The 26,752-nt window shown below is 45.9% G+C and overlaps 5 protein-coding genes and 1 long non-coding RNA gene across 7 annotated transcripts in view; 3 read left to right on the plus strand and 3 right to left on the minus strand.

Moving 5' to 3' along the window:
- Nucleotides 1-11,744, minus strand: part of Nup43 (nucleoporin 43) — a 34,180-nt gene extending 22,436 nt beyond the window's left edge. Inside the window, exons 1-4 of one of the 2 annotated variants that reach the window (XM_055065888.2) lie at nt 11,497-11,744; nt 7,641-7,754; nt 4,050-4,124; nt 2,152-2,302 (exon numbers count right to left, since the gene is read on the minus strand). In XM_055065888.2, the coding sequence (XP_054921863.1) occupies nt 2,152-2,302; nt 4,050-4,124; nt 7,641-7,754; nt 11,497-11,520 (364 nt within the window). In that variant the 5' untranslated portion in view covers nt 11,521-11,744. Of the gene's footprint in view, nt 1-2,151; nt 2,303-4,049; nt 4,125-7,640; nt 7,755-7,858; nt 8,254-11,496 lie in introns of those variants that run through there. The other variant, XM_050169919.3, reaches the window with a different exon arrangement.
- Nucleotides 8,372-9,185, plus strand: Ubc7 (ubiquitin conjugating enzyme 7). Its single transcript, XM_050169920.3, has one exon. The coding sequence runs from the start codon at nt 8,642-8,644 to the stop codon at nt 9,146-9,148; it is 507 nt and encodes a 168-aa protein (XP_050025877.1). The 5' UTR covers nt 8,372-8,641; the 3' UTR covers nt 9,149-9,185.
- Ist1 (increased sodium tolerance 1-like protein) lies at nt 9,187-10,503 on the minus strand. Its single transcript, XM_050169917.3, has one exon. The coding sequence runs from the start codon at nt 10,276-10,278 to the stop codon at nt 9,259-9,261; it is 1,020 nt and encodes a 339-aa protein (XP_050025874.1). The 5' UTR covers nt 10,279-10,503; the 3' UTR covers nt 9,187-9,258.
- A 104-nt stretch (nt 11,745-11,848) lies between the features above and the next one.
- On the plus strand, nt 11,849-16,048 carry LOC126521271 (uncharacterized). Its single transcript, XR_008610345.2, has 2 exons — nt 11,849-12,675; nt 13,523-16,048. It is a non-coding gene; the product is annotated as an uncharacterized lncRNA (long non-coding RNA).
- A 6-nt stretch (nt 16,049-16,054) lies between these two features.
- LOC126521264 (DNA polymerase beta-like) lies at nt 16,055-17,491 on the plus strand. Its single transcript, XM_050169918.2, has one exon. The coding sequence runs from the start codon at nt 16,484-16,486 to the stop codon at nt 17,489-17,491; it is 1,008 nt and encodes a 335-aa protein (XP_050025875.1). The 5' UTR covers nt 16,055-16,483.
- A 12-nt stretch (nt 17,492-17,503) lies between these two features.
- The window catches only part of LOC126521268 (midasin), a 386,114-nt gene continuing 376,865 nt past the window's right edge, over nt 17,504-26,752 (minus strand). The window contains exons 72-74 of the mRNA XM_050169921.3: nt 26,169-26,279; nt 19,954-21,158; nt 17,504-17,719 (exon numbers count right to left, since the gene is read on the minus strand). Of these exons, the coding sequence (XP_050025878.1) occupies nt 17,543-17,719; nt 19,954-21,158; nt 26,169-26,279 (1,493 nt within the window). The 3' untranslated portion in view covers nt 17,504-17,542. The remainder of the gene's footprint in view (nt 17,720-19,953; nt 21,159-26,168; nt 26,280-26,752) is intronic.

The following is a 26,752-nucleotide window of genomic DNA, read 5'->3' on the forward strand; positions in this document are numbered from 1 at the left end:
TAACGTCCCCCTTTGTTGGTGGATTAGTGAATGTTTGCATTCTTTCAGTTTTCTGGGCCCCTTGAAGTCGATAAGACACTTCCTATAAGAGCCACCAGTTTTTCAAGCATTATATCTCCTCCATCTTTAGTTAAATTGACTGTTATTCCATCTTCTCCTGCTGCTTTTTTTCCGTTTCATAACTTGCAAGGCCCTTGTAGCCTCATCACTAGTTATAGGAGTCTCTGCAACCTGTTCATTACTGCTCCGAGTGGAGGTACAGTATTGTGGCTCCTCTGGGTACTGTACAGGTCAGTATAGAATTCTTCCACTGCTTTTACTATACCTTCGAGATTGATGATGACATTACCCTGTTTATCTTTCAGTGCATACATCTTGGTTTGTCCTATGCCAAGTTTCCTTCTCACTGATGTGATGCTGCGTCCATTTTTTACTGCTTCCTCAGTCTTTCTCAAGTTATAATTTCAAATATCCCTTATTTTCTCCTTGTTGATCAGTTTTGACGGTTCTGCAAATTCTATCTTATCTCTTGAGTTGGAAATTTTCATTATTTGTCGTTTCTTTATTAGGTCCTTTGTTACTGGGGAGAGCTTGCCTCCTGGTTGCCTTGGTGCCTTACCTCCCACTTCAATTGCTGCCTCTGAAGCCAGCCTAGTTACAGTTTCATTCATTACCTCTATGTCCCTCTATGTCATCTTCATCTCTTTCTTCTAAGGCTGTATATTTGTCCCTAAATTTGTCTGCTTTTACCCTTACTGCCTGTAGGTTGGCCTGTTTCTTCTTGACCAATTTTACTCTTTCTCTCTTCAAATTGAGGTGAATTCTAGCCCTCATTAACCAATGATCACTGCACTTTACCCTACCTAACACTTCTGCATCCTGCACTATGCTGGGATCGGCAGAAAGTATGAAATCAAATTCATTTCTTGTTTCACCATTAGGGCTTTTCCATTTCCAGGTCTACTTTTTGTTGCTACGCTTCCTGAAGAAGGTGTTCATTTTTCGCAGCTTATTCCTTTCTGCAAATTCTATCAGCATTTCTCCTCTACCGTTCCTAGGATCCATGCTGTAGTTGCCAATTGCTTGTTCACCAGCCTGCTTTTTCCCCACTTTTGCATTGAAGTCTTCCATTACTACAGTATACCGAGTTTTCACTTTTCTCATTGCTAATTCAACATCTTCATAAAACTAATCTACTTCATCATCATCATGACTGGATGTTGGAGAATAGGATTGAACTACATTTAATCTATACCTCTTATTAAGTTTGATTACGACTACTGCTGCCCTCTCATTAATGCTGTAGAATTTGTCAATGTTGCCCGCTATGTCCTTATGGATTAGGAGTCATACCCCGCATTGCTTCTTATCTGAGAGACCTCTATAGCAGAGGGCATGGCCATTAGTCAGCACTGTATAAGCCTCACGAGTTCTTTTATGTTTTACTAGTAGAACTAACCCTGGGAATGTCAGCCAGCACCACCACTCACAAACATTGGTGGCAGATGTGGAACATCGTTTCTGCCACAGGCGTCATGAGTATGCAATCTTTTTTGTGTGAAGGCAACTGGTCAATAAACCCACACGTGCTACCTGAACGCATCGCACGCGTAATGTAACGACGTGGGATCGTTCCCCACCTGTGGCCAGTTGTTTTTTTCATCCATACTCATTTCCAATGTTTATCATTGCTTTAATTCAATTAGTAAGTGGAAGTAATTTCTCCTATGTTGTCTTTGGTGTCTGTTTGTTGGCTTCTAATGATATGATTAACAAAAATCGGGCCCCTTGGTTATTTTTCTTCTCAAATATAACCTTCTGTATCATGAGCGGTTGACAACAGCTTTCTAGTTATAAAGAGTGTTACATCAAGAAAGCTATGCCATATTTTCACAGTGGCAGCACCAATTCCGTCCTTCCTTTACATAATTTTCTCACTTAGGCAAGCCTTGCCACTGATGAACATGATGCTTGGGAAACAGTTTAGCACAAACCTTTCTATTCTAGTTTGACTTAATACCTGCTTCTAAGTGCTTTGGAAGAGTCGGCTGAGGGAGTTAATTGTGTGGTATGAGAGTTAAGTTCATACAAAGTATTTGTCATGGTTTGCTACAAGTCTCTACAATAAAGAAAGATGAATCGCACACTTACCAATAATTCTTGATGCCTCAGGACGACCAGGAGTGAGCTGGCACAGTCTGCCATCTTCACCGACAGTGGCGAGTTTAGCTGGGCCACGGGCTGCAATGGCAGTGCATGGATAGCCAGGATGCAAGTGGCTCCATTGCTGCTGTTCCTGCAGCTGCACAGCAGCAACATCACCAGACATTGCATAAGTGCATGCAAGTGCAGACAGGTGCATAAGCAGGGGGGGGGGGGGGGAGGGGGGAGCATAGCCATGCAGAATATGAGCCGAGGGTCAAGGAAGAGGACGGAAAGGAGTGTGGCTTTGAATCATGCACACTATGCTCGTTCAATAGAGCACGCTGTGATAAAATTTTTGTGGGATAGCATTGCTTGAGAGAAGTTCTCTGGGTCTAAAGGATTCTCCTCGGTTTAAAAAAAAATGATTTCTGGCATCCTTTAGTTTCATTTTAGCCACATGCATAACAACTTATGGCCGTCTTGTTCACAACTGCCTCTCCTTCATACTTAAGTCTTTGCTAGCATCAGCATTTATTTGAAAAAGGTTCTCATCATACAGCCAGAATATTGCTACCTTTATGCAAGTACTCAACCCTTCAAGCACTGTCACATCAGACTCGAGAAATTCGCTTCCCCAATGCAAGGGGAGAGCGCCCCATGACAATGATGTCACGCTTTCGACAGGTAGTACAGCCCTATGGAGATGGGAGGTCTGTGCCTGAAAGCCAGGAAACGACCCTCATGACTGGGGAGGCATGAGTACCAAAACTTTGCTAGTGCATCTGCTCAGCAGCAGCATGTGATCTCACAGCCTACAGAGAATAGAAAGGAGGCCTGCTTAAAACATTATCGTGGATAATCCCACCCTTGATCCTCTACAGAAGTCTACTGCACAATTACACATTTAGAGAGCAGTGGAGTAACACTACCAAAAGTATTGATACATTTGTTTTCCTGTGTAGACAAGGCACCTTACAAGTATCAAGAGTCCAAATCTGTCAATTCTGCTGTGGTTAGTATTTCCTGTAGTCCAACTTTTCCACCAAGGGTGTAGAACACGACAGTAATATGCACTGGCACATGCTTATACCATTTACCGGAGGAACCTTTGGCTTGAGACCGAGCACTTCTGTTGATTCTAAGAGTGTATTTGGATCGTCGTTGCCTTAACAGTTATTCATAGTTGCCACTGATCTACATCACCACTGATCTCTACATCACCCTCTATGGAGCCTTAACAATTGCCAGGCAGCCAAACTAAAGTGACTAAGTGACTTAGCGATGTTCATGCCATCATCAATGAATGTGGCCATTATCACAGTGACACTAGGCAGCACACGTTCAGAAGCAAAGCTGCTTCAGTGCTTTCTTTACCAAGAGCAAATGTGCAATGGATGAGATGATACTGCCTCACTCTACAAAGGATAGCCTACATAACTAAAAAAAAAAAAAAGAATACACATCACACTGAAAACATACACTTCTCTCCATTCCAGCCTTCTATCAAGGCTGGAATACTTTCCAAAAAGCAAAAGCCTCTCTACATCCCTGCAGTCACTGTGTATGGTAATCCCAGAGCCTAGGCAAATGATGGCTGACATCCCCATTTCTGCTCTGTTCGCCAGAACACCAAAAGTATGTTGCAATAATCTTTGTGATTATATTGAGCTGTTGAGCAATGCCCATATTCTGCCCTTCCAACTGCGTCAACGGCTTTGCAAGTCTGCACTTTCCATTGTGAAATATAAGTAACACCATTTGTGTTGGGGTGCATTTTGCTGCTGTCTATGTAGGCTTTTCTTGTTCATATAAAAAAAAACCTGTCCCTGAATAACAAATTTCATAGTGATTGAAATGAATGTGAGAGTGTGCTTGCTTTAGAAGTTGTGAAGTTGTGCACAGACCTCATTGCTGCAGCAGCGGTAGAGCCGTACTTCTCCAGAAGACAGAGCAGCTGCCAAGATGTCTGCACCTGCAAACTACAGAATGGTGTATCCATGTGCACCAGAGCACTCTAGAAATCCTACAAGCAATCACAAACAGTGACACACAAAAGAACTGGTAATGTTAACATTACCAAATCTTTTGTGGTCAGTTGTTTGTCTGAGAACTAGGAGTCGGATTCCTGATGAATAACAATATAGCTGGTAACCCACAGGAATTCTATAGCATTAACGAGAGGGTGGCAGGTCTTGTTGTGAACCTTAATAAGAGGTACAAATTGAAGGTCGTACAGGTGTACGCCCCTACATCCAGTCATGATGACCAGGAAGTCGAAAGCTTCTATGAAGACGTGGAATCGGCGATGGGTAAGGTCAAAACAAAATACACTGTACTGATGGGCGACTTCAATGCCAAGGAAGGCAAGAAGCAGGCTGGAGACAAGGCAGTGGGAAAATATGGCATAGGCACTAGGAATAGCAGGGGAGAGTTATTAGTAGACTTTGCAGAACAGAATAATATGCGGATAATGAATACCTTCTTCCGCAAGCGGGATAGCCGAAAGTGGACGTGGAGGAGCCCGAATGGTGAGACTAGAAATTAAATAGACTTTATACTCTGCGTTAACCCTGGCATCATACAAGATGTGGACGTGCTCGGCAAGGTGCGCTGCAGTGACCATAGGATGGTAAAAACTCGAATTAGCCTAGACTTGAGGAGGGAACGGAAGAAACTGGTACATAAGAAGCCGATCGATGAGTTAGCGGTAAGAGGGAAAATAGAGGAATTCCGGATCAAGCTACAGAACAGGTATTCGGCTTTAACACAGGAAGAGGACCTTAGTGTTGAAGTAATGAACGGCAATCTTATGGGCATCATTAAGGAGTCTGCAATAAAAGTCGGTGGCAACTCCGTTAGACAGGATACCAGTAAGCTATCGCAGGAGACGAAAGATCTGATCAAGAAACGCCAATGTATGAAAGCCTCTAACCCTCCAGCTAGAATAGAACTGGCAGAACTTTCGAAGTTAAGCAACAAGCGTAAGACAGCTGACATAAGGAAGTATAATATGGATAGAATTAACATGCTCTCAGGAATGGAGGAAGCCTAAAAGCAGTGAAAAATAAACTAGGAATAGGCAAGAATCAGATGTATGCGTTAAGCGACAAAGCCGGCAATATCATTACTAATATGGATGAGATCGTTCAAATGGCTGAGGAGTTTTATAGAGATTTATACAGTACCAGTGGCACCCACGACGATAATGGAAGAGAGAATAATCTAAAGGAATTTGAAATCCCACACAGTGGCGTAGCTAGGTCGTCTGGCACCTGGGGCCCATAGGTCTTCTTTCACCCCCCCCCCCCCCCCAGGGTGTAGCCAGCGGAAAGGGTGTCTTTAGACGTATATGACACCCCCCCCCCCCCCCCCCCCACTGGCCCCTTGCACCCGGGGCCCACGGCCCCCCGGCCCCCCCTGTTGCTACGCCACTGATCCCACAAGTAACGCCGGAAGAAGTAAAGAAAGCCTTGTGAGTTATGCAAAGGGGGAAGGCAGCTGGGGAGGATCAGGTAACCATATATTTGTTGAAGAATGGTGGGCAGATTCTTCTATAAAAACTGGCCACCCTGTATACGCAATGCCTCGTGACCTCTAGCGTACCTGAATCTTGGAAGAACGCTAACATAATCTTAATCCATAAGAAAGGGGACGCCAAGGACTTGAAGAATTATAGACCGATCAGCTTACTGTCCGTTGCCTACAAAGTATTTACGAAGGTAATCGCAAACAGGATCAAGAACACCTTAGATTTCTATCAACCAAAGGACCAGGCAGGATTCCGTAAAGGCTACTCAACAATAGACCATATTCACACTATCAATCAGGTGATAGAGAAATGCACGGAATATAACCAATCCTTATATATAGCTTTCATTGATTACGAGAAAGCGTTTGATTCAGTCGAAACCTCAGCAGTCACGGAGGCATTACGGAATCAGGGTGTAGACGAGCCCTATGTAAAAATACTGAAAGATATCTATAGCGGCTCCACAGCCACCGTAGCCCTCCATAAAGAAAGCAACAAAATCCCAATAAAGAAAGGCATCAGGCAGGGAGGTACGATCTCTCAACTGCTATTCACAGCGTGTTTACAGGAGGTATTCAGAGACCTGGATAGGGAAGAATTGGGGATAAGAGTTAATGGAGAATACCTTACTAACTTGCAATTTGCTGATGATATTGCCTTGCTTAGTAACTCAGGGGACCAACTGCAATGCATGCTCACTGACCTGGAGAGGCAAAGCCGAAGGGTGGGCCTAAAAAGTAATCTGCAGAAAACTAAAGTAATGTTTAACAGTCTCGGAAGAGAACAGCTGTTTACGATAGGTAGCGAGGCACTGGAAGTGGTAAGGAAGTACATCTACTTGGGACAGGTAGTGACTGCGGATCCGGATCATGAGACTGAAATAATCAGAAGAATAAGAATGGGCTGGGGTGCGTTTGGCAGGCATTCTCAGATCGTGAACAGCAGGTTGCCATTATCCCTCAAGAGAAAAGTATATAACAGCTGTGTCTTACCAGTACTCACGTACGGGGCAGAAAGCTGGAGGCTTACGAGAAGGGTTCTACTGAATTTGAGAACGACGCAACGAGCTATGGAAAGAAGAATGATAGGTGTAACGTTAAGGGATAAGAAAAGAGCAGATTGGGTGAGGGAACAAACACGAGTTAATAATATCTTAGTTGAAATCAAGAAAAAGAAATGGGCATGGGCAGGACATGTAATGAGGAGGGAAGATAACCGATTGTCATTAAGGGTTACGGACTGAATTAAGGGTTACAGATGGAAGGGAAGCGTAGCAGAGGGCGGCAGAAAGTTAGGTGGGCGGATGAGATAAAGAAGTTTGCAGGGACAACATGGCCACAATTAGTAAATGGCCGGGGCAGTTGGAGAAGTATGGGAGAGCCCCTTGCACTGCAGTGGGCGTAACCAGACTGATGATGATGATGATGTTTGTCTTCGGCTTTCATTTTCCGTTCTAACCTGACCAGCCTGATTCCGTAACACTCTCGATTACTCCCTCCATACGTAACCACCTTTTGATACTGAGTACTGTCTGGCTTATGTGGCAACTCTTGACCATGTGACAACCTGACCCTGATGCCGCCTCTTTGTTTAATTTGCCACTGTGGCTACTTCAGCCTTCATTTGCACAATTCCTGCACTATGGTGTGTCATAGTGTCCGCGTGCCACTGATACATGGTATCATCTACATGGTAGTGTTACCGAAACCGTCCCCCAGGCGAGGTTGATGAGATCTGGATGACATGATGCCCCTGTCGTTCAATGCTTGCCAGCTGCAACATGCTTCTCACCCTGCTTGGTCCCACATATTCCACTGCCTCGTCATCCTCTCATGTTTACCCCCTCGGTAGGTTGCCAATGAGTCATTCGTGTAGGCAAAAGCAGCAATCGTGAAATTCAGCCACTCAAGGAATCCGATCGCGACTTAAAATGTCATGAACATGCTTCAGCAGGATTGGCACTCACACAGAGGTCACCCGTGTCCGACACCAGTTCAACCGTGTGAAGGCGATGCATGCCGGCGTCGGGGGAATCTTCGCTCGGTTTGGCAGAGCATGCCCACAGGGACAAAGTGTTCGGCTGTAGAAGCACAATTCCCGAAATTTCAATAATGCAGTTGCCAGAAAAGAAACAATCATGCAGACATAAATTGCCATCTTGGGCTTGAGCACGTTCCTTTTTACCTTGTCGTCCCAGCTGCCAGAAACCAAGCAGTACTCGTGCGTGTTGAGTAGACCTTGACTTTCTGGTTTAAAACGAACGCGGCTCACCTTTGTGCCGACATACTTTACATTTACTTGCACCATTTCTGCGACCGACGCAGTCCACTCGAAGAACAAAGATTCAATTTACGTTCGCACTTTGCACAAGCGACTAGCGTCATAGAGCACTCTATGACTAGCGTCAAAACATACCCATAGAGAAATGACATAGCGCGACTTCCCATACATGATGGAGCAGGAGCAGTCGAACCCTTCAATCGATTGAATGTCCCCGAGCACAAATACTTTACTTATGGCACTTAAAACAGTAGCAAATACCATTTTAAAGCTTTATTTGTCCATCATTAACATTAGCGATTCAACCACGACCCGGCCGTGGATTCAACTAGCAACCTATATAAAATTTCAGCTAGCGCATGCTGCCCTCTTGCGACACTTTTGACTTTGACAGAAGCGGCCGCGCAAGCTTCTCGAGCGTGCGTTGTTGGCGTCGTCGCGGAGGAGGTCGGCCAGGCCAGGCGAAGCCTCGGCCTAAATCAGGTGAAGATACGTGAAAGACTGTCGGCAAATTATCCTCTACCGAACTAGGGGCACCAGCGACGACCAGCGAAATCGTGCGGCCTCGCAGTTCACTCGGAGCGAGGGCTTCCGCCGCTCAGTGGAAGCACCACCTGATAGGGCCGAGCTCCTGCTCCTTTCCGCAACATCGCCGTGGCTTCGTGAGGACAGTCAGCGTAAAGAGTGATGGCCGGGTCGGCGTTGCGCAGATTGATGGCCGAGTACAAGCAGCTTACGCTGAACCCACCCGAAGGCATCATAGCGGGACCGGTGAGCGAGGAGAACTTCTTCGAATGGGAAGCGCTCATCACTGGACCTGAGGGCACCTGTTTCGAAGGCGGCGTTTTTCCGGCCAAGCTCACATTTCCCCCAGATTACCCGCTCAGTCCACCGAAGATGCAGTTTACTTGCGAGATGTACCATCCCAACATCTACGCGGACGGCCGCGTATGCATATCAATCCTGCATGCGCCAGGCGAAGACCCCATGGGCTACGAGTCCAGCGCTGAGCGTTGGAGCCCCGTGCAAAGCGTGGAGAAGATTCTGCTCTCCGTGGTCTCCATGCTGGCCGAGCCCAACGACGAGAGTGGTGCCAATGTAGACGCGGCCAAGATGTGGCGCGAGGACAGACAGCAGTTCAATCGCATTGCCGACCGTCTGGTGCGCAAGTCGCTCGGCATGCTTGCTTCCTGAAACTGCCCGACCAATAAATTCAACAGTAAAAAACGAAGTGCATAAGCATTCCTTTATTCTACGCACAGCAGAAATAAACGACCAGCAGAAATATGTAAACGCGCCGGGCTTTACTTCCTTTTTTTGAGTTCCTCGAATCGGCGCGTCAAGTCGTCAAAGTCGAGGTCGTCTTCCTTGGAAGGCGGCTTCGGCAAGCTGCCAGAAGGTACTGACGGCAAGTCAGGCAGTCCGCTCACTGCACTATATGGTGGCAGGCCCCCTTCGCCGAAGCCGACAGTGTGCGGGTTTATAGCTGGGAACGGAGCAGCGACAGGTGGTGCTTTGGGAACTGGCGGAGGCCCAGGGAAGTTCATAGGCTGGGGCGCAAACGGTGGAGCCTGAAAGTCGCATCCTGCCGGAGGTTTGAATGGTGGCGCGTTGTAGTCCGGTCCCGCTGTCGGCGGTGGCGTGTAGTCTACGCCCTGCGGTACACTGCCAGGCACAAACTGGGGGTAGGGATCGGTGATAAAACCGGGTGGTCGAGCCGCAGCGCCAAGATCGATCAATGGAGGCTGCGATGTTTCGTCGCTTGGTTCTTCCATGACAGATTTGTCCGGCTCGTAGGGCACGTCGTGGCTCTTCGCTATCTCTACCAGGTACTGCTCTACTAGAAGTCGCGGTGGTGCTTGGACGCTCAACTTCTGCATCAGCTTTGGACTCACCGTTGACAACCCGTTATCGCGGGCCGCCTGTGCGTAAGGTTTACCGTACTTGATCGCCAGCTGATCGGCGACCGCCTTCAGCTCGGCGACGTCAGCCTGTAGCCGCGGTGCCACCCAGATGAGGCTGGAGACAGCTTCCGAGAGACCTTCATCCAGCGTTTTCATTTGTTGAAGGAGACCAAAACGTGCCAACAAAAGATCACAGTAAACTTCAACGAGTTCCATAGCTTCGACGAGGTAATCCTCACGAATTATGTGCTCCACGCGGATCCTTGCCCTTTCAGTTTTCCCATTTGCCAGGTGCTCTGCGATCTCCTTACGAGCCTTCTGCGCTAGCTCTGTTTTCTTACGTTCAAGCAACTTCAGGCGGTTTATCGTTAGTCTCAAGTTGGTCTTCAACTTGGCGTAGTTGGGACCCGAGGAAAACATGTCTGCGCTGGTGTCACGGTCGCCTGGCAGCAGAAAAAGGGTGTCTCTGAAGTCTCCGGGAGCGCTTCCTACCTTCCACACATAGGAAGCACAACAGCCGTCGGTTTTCTGATCGCAGACAGAGACGCGTCGCTGAATGCACCCTGTTTCTAGGTGTGGCGTCACACTTCCCCGCCCCACTTGCAGCAAATTTCGCCAGCCGGATAGATTATGGCTATGGAATGACTCACATTCGGCTTTAAATCTAGCCTGGGCCTGGGCTTTTGAGCGAATACGTCCTTGCGGCTCGGTCACTCGGTTGCTACAGAAAGCGTGCAACATAGAGTTTCGAGTGCCATCGTGGCCATAGAGTTTCGTAGTAATTATTATAAACTCTATGATCGTGGCAGCTAGTAGTGGCAGCTGCTTTGCTTGTTTACATCATGACCTACTGGAACTCCAGACCTTCACGGATATCCGGCTTCTATGGGAGCCACTTGCGCCCACTCTCGTTCAAACGTTGGCGTCGCCTTTATAACCTGTTCGTCTGCTACTCTGCGGTCATCTGCAGTTGACTGGTGCGGAGTTGTAATTAGTACGGCGGCTGTTGTATTGTGGCGAACTGCTTGCCTAGTTGATGATTTTTTCTACAGAAAGCGTGCCATCGTGTAATTATTATTGTATGAAACTTTATGTGACAGTGATGTCACAAGGCTTTGATCGGTCACTTGGCTCCAAAAGTTGACTACCAGAACCTGAAAAATGTCGGTGCGTGCAGCGCGCTCCTCTCTAAAATAGCGTTAAATAGCCACTCCTATTGTATCTTTCAGGCAGTAGCAAACCGCACGGAGATTGCACACTAAGTCACATTGTTTATAGAGTTCGTAAACAGTTTCAATGTACACGTTGTAAAGTTCGCCTCTGCGCTCTTTAGAAACTGGAAACCACCGCAACGTTCGACGACAGAACAATTACCACTCATTTTAACTCTTAAAAGGTCTCCGTGAATGCGTCGTGAGCTCAAAAAGAGAATTACGCATACAGCTTCACTGCGTACGTATCTTTCGCGCCACCGTACGTTTACTGCCGCCGTACCACGCAGGAAAGCTAGCTTTGCAGTTTGAAAAGAGTTCCGTGACACAAGGCCTGCTTGCAGCACGTTTTAAAGCACTGAGATCGCTTTTGCAAGCATTCTACTGCTCTAGATTTCAAACAACATTAAAAACAAGTTATGCTCACCTTTCCTTGAAATAGACTCGACATGTCCAGCGCAGGACTTGCTTGTGAATACTTTTACCAGATACTCTGTATTTCACTACAGCACATAGCAGTCATTCCTTATGTCATCTACGACATTAGGCTATCTATGATCAACCCAAAAAAGCTAGATTATCCTATGCATCCCTTAAAACGATTTTTCCAGTCTCTTACTAGAAAAAGGAAATTTATGCCGTCTAGCATTGCAGCTGCCACCTATGCTCATTGTTTACCTTCCTTGCAACGCTCCTCCTCCTCTAATTTCCGTTCAAACGCAAAGCATTCGCAAATTCTTGTTTTCTTTTTATATTTGTGAATTTATTCATTTACCATCAATACAAGCGCTTTGTGTGTGCTGTAATGGCAGCACGAGCGCTGAACAGATCGCAGAAGCAGACGACAACGAACAGGCTATAACTAGCGCCACTTTGCTCGTACGTTCTGTCCCTAACGGTAAAAGGGGCGAACTAGAACAGGCGTGCTGAAGCAGGGAGATCTGTGCGGATCTGTTTCTTTATTGTATGTCGTGGTCCTGGCATCGTAGTTTACATCGTAGGTTACACAGTTTACAAGGGGTAGCACACTCTCAAGTTCAACAAATGGCCACAGAGGGCGAAAAAATCGACCGCGCGCCGCTGCTAACAAAACCAGCGTAGTAGAATCACTTCGGGATGCTTTTGTTAGTTCCAACATTTCCCGGTAGAGGCGTCGTAGTAAGCGCAATTTTATCTGACAATCTTTTTCTTACAATTACCGAAACATTTTCTTTTACATAAAAACAGGGCAAAATTATCATTGCTAATTAGATATTGTACTCTTTGTTAGTAAGTTTATTGTTTCTTCGCCATTATAAACGCAAATAGCGTTCAGCATCATCGATCTTTCACGTGACCTCTGGCCTGGATTTAAAATTTTTACCGGTATTTCCGAGTGCACGGCGGCACGGATTCATTCGTTCGTACACTCAAGACTGGTTGGTTCTTTGTTTCTAAAACTAGTTTCTTGCGCTTTGATGTCTCGCGTTATTTAACTTGGGGTGAAGTTACGTGTTTGCAAGCGGACATGTAAGCCCGGCAGTTGGGTTTCGGTCGTGAGCCATTCGGAACAGGTCTGCATCGAAACGGGAGCTGGATTTTGCTGCGGCTGACAACGGCAATAACGGTGAGTCGTTTAACACCGCTGCTTGAATCGTTATATAATATCCGTCTCATTACCTTCCAGGCGGGCACAAGTTAACGAACTAGATCCTGCATTACATATGGGCAGTGAGGATCTCAGGATCTCAGTTGCTGTTTCCTCAATAAACCTTTACTTACGAGGCTGTCGTTTGGTTTACACACACAATTAGAAAAGAAAAAGCGATATCGGAACGCGCGTCTCATTTTTTATGTTATTGTAGCCGTGGTTGTTGGTGACTGAGTAGCCTTATCAATATACATATTAAGCTTTTTTTTCGAGTCCGCCGGCAACGTCTTTCGTCCACAAAACCGAATGATCCTTTGGTAAAATGAAGTGAAAGTACAGAATTTAATGTATTAAACAGTTGCAAGCATGATAATTCACCCATGTTTCGTACTTGTTGGTTCCAAATGTTCTTGCTGTTCAGATTGGTTTACCGTAGGGCATTTATTTTTGCAGTAGTGAAGCGGTGCATCACGTTCGTGCAGAAAAATGATGCATCAGTTCTAATAGCTTCATGACTTTCATGCATTTGCTTGTGGAACTAGCAGTGTGATCACTTCTAGTGTATAAATGAACCCACAAATGTTCTCATTTGTGATCTTAATAGTACTTGCGCTGTTGACATGCATTGTAGTTAGGCAGACATCAATTCTATGGACAATAGCAATATTTAACATGCTGCTTAAGCACCCTAGAACAGACAGTGTACATTTGCATGTGTTCTGTAGTCGCAAATCATTACAACATATATGTCACACCTTTTTGCATTTCATATTGCAAAACTTTGCTTTTTCAATTTCTGATTCAGTCAAAATTTCTGTTCCAGACATGCAGTAATGAGGACGGCACCAGTATAAAGCAACACACTCCACGCACTAAACAGAAGCTGCTGCCTGCTACAACAAGGTCATTGTGTGGACAATGGCTACTACTACAAGGTAAACAACACATGGTTCAGAAATACATATGTTTGATATATGCTGTATTGGCTTGCTGTTTGCAGCAGATATGAATGTTTGTTCATATTTATGGTTCAGTATAATTGGTTCGAACATATAAAACACACATAAATTTGGCTAATCTGTGCTGTATCTCATGTGTCACCGTTTTGCCCCAACAGAGTCTATGCCAAGCACATCTTGGTCATCACAGGAGCTCCTATCTGCGCCAACAGGAAGGGGCTGGAGCCGAATTTGCAAGGCTTTTACACCAAGAACAAAGAAGCACAAGCAGAAGAATATGAATGAGATATCAAGTCTGCAGAGGACTGTGTCAAGACTGAAAAGAGCTTCAGCCACCATTCCACCAGCACGGACATTTGGCTGAGTCATCCAGGTAACTCAAAAAGGACTTTCTAGAAATTCTTCGTCTTCAGATGCACCTGCAACATCTGACCAAGCACGGACGACGCTGGCCAAAAGATCGAGTTCCATCAGTTTGCCTTTAATCAGCTTCCTAGCCATGTTAATTCCGTCTGTGCCAAGTGTAATTTTTCTTCTATAAATGCAAGCTTTCTCATTGCCCATTTTTGTTAGAGATCATTCATCCTCATCCAAATATAAAGGTCAACCAATTCTTCGCTGATACTTAATACCAGTCACTGTCTAGCAGCCTAACATATCTGTAGCAGTATCTTCTAGTGTATGTTGTCATGCGCAATTCCTCTCCTGAAATAGCTGATGTAGCATCGGCATGCGTCTTGCATTAACCTATGCACATGTGCTATGCACCATTTTACTTTTCTTGATGTTTTTAGCCTTCAATGCTTGCAGAGCAGAGTGGCTTCTCTCTTGAATGCAAGCTTTCTCATTTTCCATATTCCTAGTCTCGTTGATGATTGCTCCTCTTCCTTGATAGCCTGGGTCTTTGTGCAAGCTACACTGAAGTGATTGATTGCAGAATCTGGTTTTGCTGTCACACTTGGTTGTGGTAACTGTGTTACGTTTCTCAGATGTGGGGGCCTGGTCAGTTGCATTGGTGAGCAGTCCCTCGAGGTAAGCATTTGCTACTGCAGTCCGCAAAGCGACATAGACTCCCAGTATACACACACCGTAACTGGTGCGCCCCGTTTGTTCTGGCCTGCTGCAGCCATGGGCAAATTGTGCTTGTGGCCTACCTCGGCCATGATTTGCTCAAAACGGAGACCGGCATATGTGCTTACATGGTTCGAAGTGTATGAAGTTGATAGCCGTATGGGTGGAAAGGCCCGCAAGAATGGCTGCTGAAGGTGATGCCCACAAAAGCGACTTGTCCACATTGCGACAAAGTGGGACACAAAGTGTGAGCCACACATAGCGGCCCCCGAAAGAAAATAAATGTGCAGGTTGGAAAGGAGTTAACGCTAAAATGCCGGGTAGTCCATGTCGCTGTGTTGGTTGTGGCAGCAGATGCCTGCGTCACCTGATTGCTTTGCAATGGAAGTTGCTCATCTTCAACGGCAACTGTTGGTTCAAACAGGTGCGAGGCTCTGTCTAATCTGTTTGTACGCAGGTTGTCGCTCGTTACCAGACCACCACATGCGACAAAGGCAAGCATTATGCCTGTAAGATGGTTCGTAGCCAATGTATAATGTATTGTCTGAACCTCATGCGGTGACTGATTGCTGTTTAATTTTGCTGTTATGTTACTTGGTTACGGTCGCATTTTATGTTTTTCGAATATTGCGGCCTGGTCGGTTGCACAGGGAAGCAGCCTCTCGTAGTAAGCATTTGATCCTGCAGTCTGCACAGCGACATAGACTCCCAATTTACGCACACCGTGATTCGTGCTCCCCGTTCACCCTTTCCTGCTGCAGCCATGGGCAAATTGTGCCTCTGGCCTTTCTCGGCCGCGATTAGGCATGAACGGAGACCAGCATAAGTGCTTACATGGCCGGACGTGTATGAAGTTGGGTGGAAAGGCCCGCAAAAGTAGCTGATGGAGGCGATGCCCACGAAAGCGACTTGTCCATAGTGAGACAATGTGAGACACCAAGTGTGAGCCACACATTAGCGGCCCCCGAAAGAAAAGAAACGTGCAGGTTGGAAAGGAGTGAACGGCTAAAATCTGGGGTAGCCCATGTCGCTGTGTAGGCTGCGGCAGCAGATGCCTGCGTCTCCCGATTGCTTCGCAATGCAATTTGGGCATTTTTAACGGCGACTGTCGCTGCAAACAAGTGGCATACTCTGTCCAATATGTTTCCGCTGCTGGTTGTTGCTCGTTAACCTGACCACCACGTTCGACGACGACGGTGAGCCGTTTACGAGCTCGCGTCAATGATTCCAGCGTATCTCGACATGCAAATTTTATTTCTGCTATTGCACGAGAATGTACACTGCTTGTCTTCTGGCAATAAAGTCGCGCGTTCTGTTCACTCACTTGTGGCTTGTTTGTATGGGCGTCAGTAGAGGCTCTTGGCAATTAGAACGCACCAGCTACGCGGTAGCGAAGGCATTGAAGCATGCCGCATAGCCTGCAGGGCAAGCACGGCGCGCGGCGTACGCGACCGCCAAAAAACGGCCATATTGAGGTTTGCTCTAAAAAAAAAAAAATTTGCACTTCCGCTTCCGGATTGAGCAACGTCATCTGGCGTCCGCCTAAGTAAGTTCCATGCGCTGCAGCTGCTTATTTTCGAACCACGGCGGAAGGTACAGTTTCCCTTCTCTAAGATTGGCTAGTTCTTTATTCTATGGTACGATTGGCGACGGACCTAGAGCTATACTAAAGCAACAGCGCACCTTGTAGGTGAAATTGGGGCTGTTTGTCTGGTGTAAGCACGCGAGTGTTCTTGTGGAGCTGTTATTTTGACATGGGAAAGAAGAAGTGGAGCGAGACGGGTAATCCGAACAGTGATATTTGCGAGTTCTTGAACGAACTGGCGGACTACGAAAAGAACGTCACGCGTAACGTTTACAAGAGCAACGCGTACCGCAAAGCAGCCGTGGCGCTTGAGAAGCTCGACAAAAGAGTGGAAAATGCACAAGAAGCAAAAGCCCTTCCCGGTATCGGCGCGAAAATTTCACAAAAGATAGAAGAGTTCCTACGAACGGGAAAAGTTGCGAAACTAGAGAAAGTTCGTAGCGATGAAAGTACAAATGCTATTCAAGAGTTAACGCGGGTATCGGGAATAGGACCAGCGCACGCAAAGTCCCTTTATGACCGCGGCATTCACAGCATTGAGGACCTGCGTCAGAACCAGGACTGTCTGACGGAACACCAGAAGATAGGGCTGCGTTACTTGGAAGACTTCGAGAAGCGCATACCTCGAGAAGAAGTTGGTCTTTTGGAGGCCAGGGTTGTTGACGCACTGCACCAGTTTGATGAAGCCTACGAGGCAGTAGCGTGCGGCAGCTATCGAAGAGGCCTGCCTACGAGCGGCGACATCGACTTGTTGGTGTGCCACAAAAACTATCGATCTACAGACAGGAGGCCGCCCAAACTGCTGGCACGTCTCGTGGAATACCTTCGTCAAGTGGGCTTTATCACTGACATAATGTCTTTGGGAGAAACAAAGTTTGCGGGTGTGTGCCAGCTCGATTCTTCGCGGCCTCACCGACGCATTGACATCCGCATACTTCCTCAAGATCAGTTCTTCTGCGGTCTGCTGTACTTCACAGGCAGTGACTTGTTTAACCAGAGCATGCGTGCGCACGCCGTTCAGCAGAATATGAAGCTCAGTGAATACGCGTTACGTCCAATTGGTTGCACAGGCATTCCAGGGGAGCCTCTGCCTATAACTAGTGAACGTGATGTGTTTGACTGGTTGGGCTTGCCCTTCTGGGAGCCACACAAGCGCAATGGGCCTCTTGGGCAGTGAACACTGCGACTGTGGAATCGCACAAAGCAAATTTATTCACACATAATCCGGCTAGGCTTGCAAGACCAGTTCAAGCCACTGGCGCAGTGCCTCGCCCAGGACAGCTGGCATTGAGGCAAGGTCCCGGAGAAGCAGGTAGAAGGGGAACGGGAAGCGCTCCATGTAACTGCGAAGCTTGACTTGCCCTGAGGGCCCGAACTCTGGTTGCCGAATTTCAAGGATGGAGTCCTAGAGAGTCAAATTCAACACCAAAAATGACTTTAGCAAGAAGGCAAAACACTGAAACAATTATTTTTATCTGTCTCCTGATGTATTAATAGGGCTGCCAGTAAGCATATGTCCAATGGAAAAATATTTGCTCAATCTATGGGTAACAGCAGTGACATCACTCATATACAAAAGCTCTTTTGAAGATAATGCTCTGCATTGTCACAATGAGTAAAGTTAACCTTTACTGTCTTATATTTATACATATATGATAAAAGTAAATTTGCTATATCAAAACAAACCAACTTTTTAGGCTAGCTAAAGTAACCATTGGTGTATAAAAACTAAGGTGTTGATTCAAGGAGAAAGCCATGCAAGAGTGCTAGCAGCATCTCCAAAGACATCATTCATGATACGCAAGCCCTTGCGATGCTCACTTGATGTTTGCTTAGTGATTCTGTATTCCATGAATGATACTAAAGATTAAAAGTGAACTACACGAATTAACGCCCATTTGCCTACTGCTGAATCAGTTTAGTCGCCCTGTTCAGTCTCCCTCTCGCACATACTGCACCGAGAAGACAAAATTTTATACATTTATGGTCCAATGATTTCTGCAGGAATATTGTAATGCCTCAGAAGGAATATCTGATTTGTAGAATAACAAAAGCCAAAATAATAGAAGAAATCAGACTGCCAACCACAGTAATTGCACAAATTACATAGACTTGGGCCACTGATAATTTCTTCCAACAATTTTGCGACAGTCCACAGGCTGCAGCAAGCCTAGATCGGGCCTTTTTGCCATACCTTTGAAGCCAGGCACCTATGCCATGTAGCAGCCTTCAGATAATTTGTGGCCATTTTGCACACTCGTGATTGTAAATTTAGAAGACTGCTACTTGTGATCTGCTGAACTCATGACAAGCATTCAAATTAATGTGAAAGATTGCAATAAAATTTTTTTTTCGTTCCTTTTGCTCATTCAAATGTAGAGAATGTAGACTTTATAGCTAAAAATTAATATTCGAACCAGAAATGGCTAAAAGAGACAATATTTTCAGTATTGCTAGAGCTGAGGGAGAGATCTTAGCGACAGCTGCAGATGTTAACCTCGCATGCTAATAAAGATGACTAGGGTAAAAGATTAAATAATAATAAAAATTTTTTACCACACAATAATAAAAATATATATGCAGGCTGAGCAAATTCTACAGGACAAAAGTGCCTTTGTCGTGTGCAAAGCAGATGCAGAACTTACCCAAGGTCTAAAAACATCTTGCAGTTTAGGGTGAGCATTCTTACGAAGGCATAACAAGCTCCTTAAATAATTTCTTGCAGTTGTGAAACACTTACTGCGCACAGTAACTATAAGGGCCAAGTCCTCGTAAACACCACATGTGTGACATAAGTTGCCCTCATTTTAACTTTATTGTGCCACATGTTCTTGCCATTGAGAGAAAAAAAGACTTCTTTTTCTATAATTTCTTCCCGCTGTTATCAAGCCATCAAATTTATACCATTAATGTTGAACTTCAAGTGTACTACCAGTAACCAGTTGCTGCATGCAAAGTTAAAATATTTACGTGGTATGGTCAAGAGGAATAACGATAACCGATGGTGCTGGCTAACACTTCTAGGGCTAATCTTTTAACATAGATGAATACTTAAAGTGCAGGCAAGGACATCCGTCGTGGTAGCTTAACGGTAAAGTACACATAGTGCTGAAGATGTGGATTCAGCTCACACCTGTGGCAAGTTGTCCTTTTGTCCACTTTCACTTCTCTTTTTCCTTATTATTTCCACATTTCAATTAAAAGTATGTTAATTTGCCCTATGCTTTCCTTGCCTTCATTATCTGTTTACTTCATATAATTGTGCAGCATGGTTCACACTTAAAGCGAACACGTAATGAGGTAGGCAATGTAGCTGTAACATTTCTTAATGTTTATAAGAAACGAGCGGCTCATATGATGCAATAAGTGAACATATACACATGAAAAAATAACCCGTAGGCCTTCATGCCATATTTAGCTGTAATGGTGGAATACTAATCGGGTGTTCCTTGTGAACTGAACTGTGGTTCAGATGCTATGCTCGGCAGAATTAGCAACAGGTTGAGGCACTGGGTTTGTTCTTGCAGCTGCCAACACGCTTGAGTAACAAATGCAGCTCACAAAGTGAGATTTGAAGGAGTGAACCAAACAAAGCAAAAATGAAGGCACTTTGGAACATGAGAAAGAATATACACTTGCCTTGCCACCCAAGCTGTCCAACACAACAAACACCATAAGAAGTCCCTGTGAATGTGCCTTGCACACTGCAGTTGCTACGTCCCCTTCACTGCAGATGCCTCGGCCATCCGAAATGATGAGCAGTAATCGAGCCGTGTCTGGGCCGGGGGGCAAGAGCTCTGTTGCCGCCCTCAGAAGAGGAGCTACACGTGTACGCGTCTGCTGGAAGTTCAACAGCCCAGCCACTGTGGCACCCGACTGCCGTGTCCATGGCTGGCCCAACGAGTGCAGTATTCGCACTTGCTCACCGAAGCTCACCACACCCAGCTCCCCTGCCTCCAGAAAACTTAGTGCCTGGGCCAGGAGTGCCAACGACTGCAGAGCAAGAGGCCCACTAGGGCCCATGCTGAGCGAGTCATCGATGGCAAGCATCACGCGGTACTGTCTCTGTGAAGGCTGCACCCTCCGCAGCCAAATCTTATCTTTGCGCAGCTGGCTTGCCAAGTATGCAATTACGCGTCGCATGCTGAGCCGCTTGCCAGACCTGAAGTCGCCTCGAAGCCGGGATGCCTTGGTTGGCTCTAGCACAAGCCGGAGCTGTTCGCAAAGTTCCTGCACCAGTGGAGCAACATCACGCTCTGCCTTCTCCCAGGCTGCCCATGTCTCTGACCCTGGCTGGATGGTGGCCACTTCCCACTCGGCCAGCCCGCGTACTTCCTCATCCATTTCTACTTCTGCCACAAGATTCATATTCGTGTGAAAGCTTGGTTCAGGGCCACGTTCCACAAATGCAGTCTCCACAACAGTGCCTGGCTTCTCCTTTGTTTCTGCCTCCTCTGTAGTAGCTGCTTTTCTATGTGTGGCTGGAGGCTTTTCTGAATGATCTTGGTCTTCCTCCATAGCTTCTTCTTGGTCTTGTTCCGTTAGTTGGTCTGGCATTCTTTCCTCCTCTGCATTCTCTATTGCGGCCTGTGCTTGCTCTGGTGTAGCTGTATCAAGTGCGACTTCATCGTGCGCCTCCTCACTGGTGACATGCTGGAAGAGCTCAGCCCTTTCCTTGTCCTTCGGCTGCGTGCACTGATGCTCGGTGGTGTGCAGCTTGCGGGGCTTCGTCCCTTCTGGGTCCGCAGTGGTGCGCATCTCCGATATTTTGAAAGGCACTGACTCATCATCAGCCTGGCTCTCGTGGCTTGGGCCAGACCCAGAGAGACCTCTGGTCTGGCCACCTGTGTGCAAACAGTGTGAAAGCGGAAGTTAAAGAAAATTGTCTTGTCCCTGTATGTTACACAAGACAGTAGCCCAGCTCTATAGGTATAGACCAAGAGCGTACAAAGTATGGTGGGCAAGGTAATGCCCATAGATTCCTGTCAATGGAGACTATGGCTTTCAAGTTTCAAGACAAATGCACGAAAACATAACATAGAATATATCGTAATACTTGCTGCTGCAATGCAACATGAGTGATGTGACATATAACAATGCACAAACTTTCGGAAGAGGCACACCAGTTTACAATTCTAGTGCACCAAGCAATGCTAAATGGTGGAAGTTTGCAGTACTGGATGTTTTAACAAGTGTTACATTCCTTGAGAAACAACTTAAAATCTAAGAAAAACTGCAACAATTTAGCAGGCTGTGTAATTTGTGAGGATGCGCGACTCTCACACGTCCCCTGATATGTTGTTTTCCCGCATAGCTCCAATCTCCTGTAATCCGGCTTCGCCGCGTGGCTTGGTGCCAGCGGTCTTGAAGCGCATTGCGAGAGATGGCGCGAGTGTGGCTCTGCTAAGGCCACCTGACAGCGGAGTTACTTGGGCGCAAAAAGGAGAAGGCTTTTCCTCTCTGGCTCGGAGTCGGCGTGCGATGCGGACGTTCTGCGCATGCGCCGATCCATGCTTCTGCGAGACGGTCTCGCAAAGCCTACCCCGGAATGGATGAACACGATAGTCCAAGCTCGCCACCGTTCGCGTGACCGTACGCACGAACGACCAGGCGTTGGGGTCCAGCATGGGGTGAACATATTCACTCTTTTTCCGGTCGTGCTGAGTCGGACTTCCGCGATTTGTCGCGTGCCCATCGGCATTCTTTGTGCATAGCAACTCGGCTAGCAGGCATTAGTCTATGAAAGGTGCAATAAATGCCTTTGTGATTGTTTGCACCACTGTGTTGTCATTCCTTTGTCCAAAGAGCACGGCTGAGAACCCCACAAATCACAAACACAGTATATTAAAAGTCAATGTATACGAGAAAGCATACAATTGCCCCATTTGAACAAGAACAATTGGTTAAAACTGAATACTACAGCCCACAACTAGAAGCAAATATGTTTTAAGTGCATGATTTAAATACGACCAACACAATGCAGAAATGTGCTCTTGTAACATTAATGTATATTTGGCTTATATAAACCCTGGTATTAAATTAACATAGAACAATGTCACATTTCTGTTGCCTGTGCTCAACATTGAACATAAGAAAAAGCTACATTATGTGGTATAGTATGCACATCACACAAGTAAGGTTAGTGATTTTTGTGGCTAAGGCTAATATCTGGTGCTACACAGGCATATTTAGTGTCATTCAATGCTACAGTGACAATACATGTCAGTGCAGCAGGTTACTTTACAGTTGAAATATCCAAAAACAAAAGCTGCTTGCAGCTTGAAAGTGCAAACAATGTCTTTAAAGGGCCCCTCACCAGGTCTCATAGCAAATTTTGGTTATACGCTGGAAGTTGTCACATGTCCTCTAGGGAGCGTTCTGGTGCAAAATTTTTTCAAGTCGGCTCATTAGTAGCCGAGATAGAAATATTTCAGTGCCACGAACCCATGATTTTAGCAGGCGGGCTCCACTGCCAAGCAAGACGCTCTCTCCACTCGCCCCGTCTAGCCTTCGCAAGCGAAATTCCTTCACTGCATTTTCCCATACCAGACCTTGAGGGTCGCGTGACACATACGTCAGAGGCCCCGGCTTCATTTATCTTTTCTCCTTGCATTTTTTTTTTTCGGTGCTACGCATTTTCGCTGACGGTGTCGTGCGCATTCGCGCAGCGGACAATTTTGCACGCTGTGCACATGGAAACATGACTAGCGGTATAATTCAGCGCTACACGAATACTGAGGCAGAACAAGTGGATCGCAGAGCATGATCACGCATTGGAGCATGGTAGAAAATGGCATAGTTTCGGTACCTACGCACGTGACCGCACAACCGTGGGAACAAGCAGACGAAGCGGAAGTACACCTCTCTTGCTTCAGTGCGAAGTGAAACAAAAACACGCAGACATTCCGTTTGCGTTTTATTATTTCTTTAAACTTCAATTCCTCAATTCAAGCAACAGATCGCACAGATAACAGATATTGTCTTGAATAATTCTCGGACACATGTCACCATGAGCGACGTCACACTGCGGACACAGTACGTAGGCGCAGGTACACGAGTACGTCATCCTCCAGCTTGCAGCGCGGCGGCCGCAAGGAGAAGGAAAAACGGCCTTCGGTTTGAAATTTCAGATCTTTCCACGGTGCGTAGTGATGCAATACTTTGCAAAGACGATCGTTATCGCTCAATGTATGTGTTGCGCTTGTCAACTCAACATGGCCAGACCTGGTGAGGGGCCCTTTAAAGTATGCTAATAGGCATTTTCCAAATGGAGTTTGCTTTCTCAGAAGTTTTCTTTCGTGTCCAGAAGCACAACTATCATTTGATGTTGAATTATAAAGCTGGATTGGTTCAAGCAAAATGCACTTATAGTGTTTAAAGAATTTGCGAGAGACACTTAAGACTGCTTACGAGTGGGAATGCGAAAGCATTATGGCTCCTTTGGTGAGATGTTTTTATTTTATACATTCGTGACGTGGCGCTACCTCCTCGTCATTTGGCTGTGCCGTCACGTGCTCAATGACATGTGCACTAGGCCACGTCTTTAGTCAGCCAGATGGCTGCGATGTGACATGTGCAATGATGCACGCACCAGGTACACCTTTAGTCAGTCAGAACTGTGGAGCCGCCGTGGCGTCAGAGAAGCGTGACCCTGGAGGTGCGAGTTCGATTCCCACCCAGACCAAAATGTACCAAATTTTCTTTTCAAAGCCGTTAACTTACTTTGTTTTCAGAAACCTCCCTGAGAAACCTGACATCGGTGTGAGCAATTTTTTATGTGTTTTTAATTCTTTGTGCCATCGGCCATTTTTGGTACAATCGCTCAGTCATGCCGCTGCTGCCGGATTTTCACATAAGAGTGCATATAATGCTTTTGCATCAAAAATGGAAACTAACTCTGCTGACAACTTCTTTTCAACAAATGGTCATGGTAATAATATTGCTACATAGTATTAGTTTTTTTGCTGCTCATCAATTTTTATCAGAAATGAGAGCACACATTGAATAGTGCTTTGAGTTGTCGAGAGTTCAGCACACTGCTAATGGCATCAAAATTTTTTTGCCAATAAATCTGCCAGTATGCAAATGGCATTCATAGTGCAAGCATTAGCAGTCAATACCATCAAGCTTGTCTGTGTGACACAGGTGTCTCATGCCTCTGTTGGAATGAGTTTCCCTATGACTTCCTGGGAGAAAATAACACTCAGTTACATTTTTGCTAAACTTGACTCAATACATGCTTTGATGTAGTATTTATGCAGTACTCAGTAGTGGTCCAGATAGTTTAGGTTTCGGAGCAATTTTCGGAGCAGAAAAAAAGAAATCATGGAGCAGTTTGAGCAGAAAAGGTGGCCTTCTTGTAACACTTGGAGCTGTACACGAGTAATGAGTTTGGTGTAGCGATTTGGTGCAGCTTGTTACTACTGATAATCAATAAATGCTGCTCCATAGTAAAGGGAGACAAGGCCAACAGTGAGCAGCAGCTAGTTAAATGTGTCTTCCCATGTATGGCATGCCATGAACAGTATGTTGCAAAAGAGACTTATTTGGGGAGGTGAGACACTTTTGTAGACAATTACATAAAATTTTGTAGGCTAGCGAGAGCAAGGCTATGTGGCCAGCCTTAAGACAGACAAAATATTACAACAGTGCTATAACAATTCATGCCATCAAGCATAACACAAGAAGTGATGGCAAATGTTTTATGTGCATTCCAAATGATGGATGCGCTTTTGTGTTATTTAGGGAAATACTGTACACAAAATGGGTAGTGCATTCAATAATGATGCTCAAAGCTATGACAAGAGGCAGACAGGCATATACAAATGGTGTTGGGGATTAGATGCTGCCATACAGTGTGTTGCAAAAATGGTGACTGCTGCTGCAAACATTGGTACCATGCCATAGAATCACTTCCACTGCGACGTGGTTTGTCAGTTTTCTAGGTGTCGTGTGGCCTTTGCAAATAGATACGAGTCTTTGCATAACTTTAGCCAATGACACTCAACCAACCAGATGAAGCAGTGGTGCCGATTACGTTTAACAGTTATTGCAGAAAGCTTACTGCTAAATGCTCGTACAAATGGCTAATTAGCAATTTGTTTCAAGACCATGCGTAGAGCTTTTGATGGCCATTGAAGCGCTATTCTGGTCTGTGGGTGACTACAACTACTGCGAGAGCTTGTAGACGTTTGTTTCTGTGCACACTATTGTTGACAGAAAGTTCTGAACTACATGCCTAAATGTGTGAATCTGTGTGCCTTATTCTGATGGCTAATCTGTCCTATCTTCACACACGATAATGCATTTTCCGTAGTGCTCTGCTTTCATTGCTGTTGCCTCTGCTGACATCGCATATGGGAATTGTTTCAATCTGTGTTGTCGACCCGGACAAACACTGTACCGACACAGACAAAGGGTTGTGGAAAGGCTGAGTGCAAGGCACCAACGTCAGGCATGTGTATCACAGAATATTAGAAAAATTGAAAAGTACAGACAAATGATCCACGAATTGAATTACCATTCAATATTTTACTCGTATTCGTACATCCCTAATGCACACCCCTAATGCACACGCACACCCCTAATGAAGAGGTTCCATGACAGTGCAAGCAGGCAAAAATAGCACACTTTGGTGCAGTTGACAAACATGGCACTTGAGTGGGCCGCAGCATGACACAAACAAGTAGAATTGGAGCAAAATGGTGCAAATGGCACAGTTGAACCTACACCAAGTGCTTGGACAAAAATATAACAGCAGCACACTACTGATAGCCAAGAAGACTCAGCAATATGTGCAGGAGTAAGTGGTGCTTCTAGTGCAGCAGACCTGAAAAGCAAGTTACTTGGCTCACCAATGTCTAATGTGCCCTCCTGCTCCTCGGCATCTTCATGTGATGATCCCTGCTCTGCTTTGCCTGCACTTGCCCCACTGCCAACATTTTCAGCGTCAGTTGATGCGTCACCTAGCATGGGAGGAGTGAAACATTGTCACACAGCTGGGCAGATGTAGCAGTATGTGGCACCTGACAGTGCACAACAATTCCTAAAGATAGCAAAGAACTAAAGCGCATGCACATATGTAAATAGTTCTCCTTTGCTCTATCCTCTGCTATCCACCAACACACCACCAAAACACACTGCTGATTCATTTGGCAAAATTTGCCCAATACTAACACGCCCCTGAATCAAATGTGCGGCATGAGCCAGCTGTGGAAGAAGACGACAACGAACGCGCGAGCAGTGGCACGAGCGCGTTCATGCGGTTATGCCAAGAAACGGTGATGCCCAACCCAGGAATGGGCGCCTAAGAGCTTTGCTCTAATAATATGGTGCCATCTCAGTCTCGTGCGGCACTGTGCTTTCCTCCTCACCCTTTTGTTATACTCTCCTCATTCGCTTTCCTCCTTGTGCTCTCTCCGTTATTGCTGTCTTTCAC

This window comes from Dermacentor andersoni, chromosome 6, assembly GCF_023375885.2.
Source record: "Dermacentor andersoni chromosome 6, qqDerAnde1_hic_scaffold, whole genome shotgun sequence".
Lineage (NCBI taxonomy): Eukaryota > Metazoa > Arthropoda > Arachnida > Ixodida > Ixodidae > Dermacentor > Dermacentor andersoni.

Excerpts from the sequence above, each read along its gene's own strand:
- Ubc7 (XM_050169920.3), top strand. The coding sequence starts at position 8,642 with ATGGCCGGGTCGGCGTTGCGCAGATTGATGGCCGAGTACAAGCAGCTT.
- Ist1 (XM_050169917.3), bottom strand. The coding sequence starts at position 10,278 with ATGTTTTCCTCGGGTCCCAACTACGCCAAGTTGAAGACCAACTTGAGA.
- LOC126521264 (XM_050169918.2), top strand. The coding sequence starts at position 16,484 with ATGGGAAAGAAGAAGTGGAGCGAGACGGGTAATCCGAACAGTGATATT.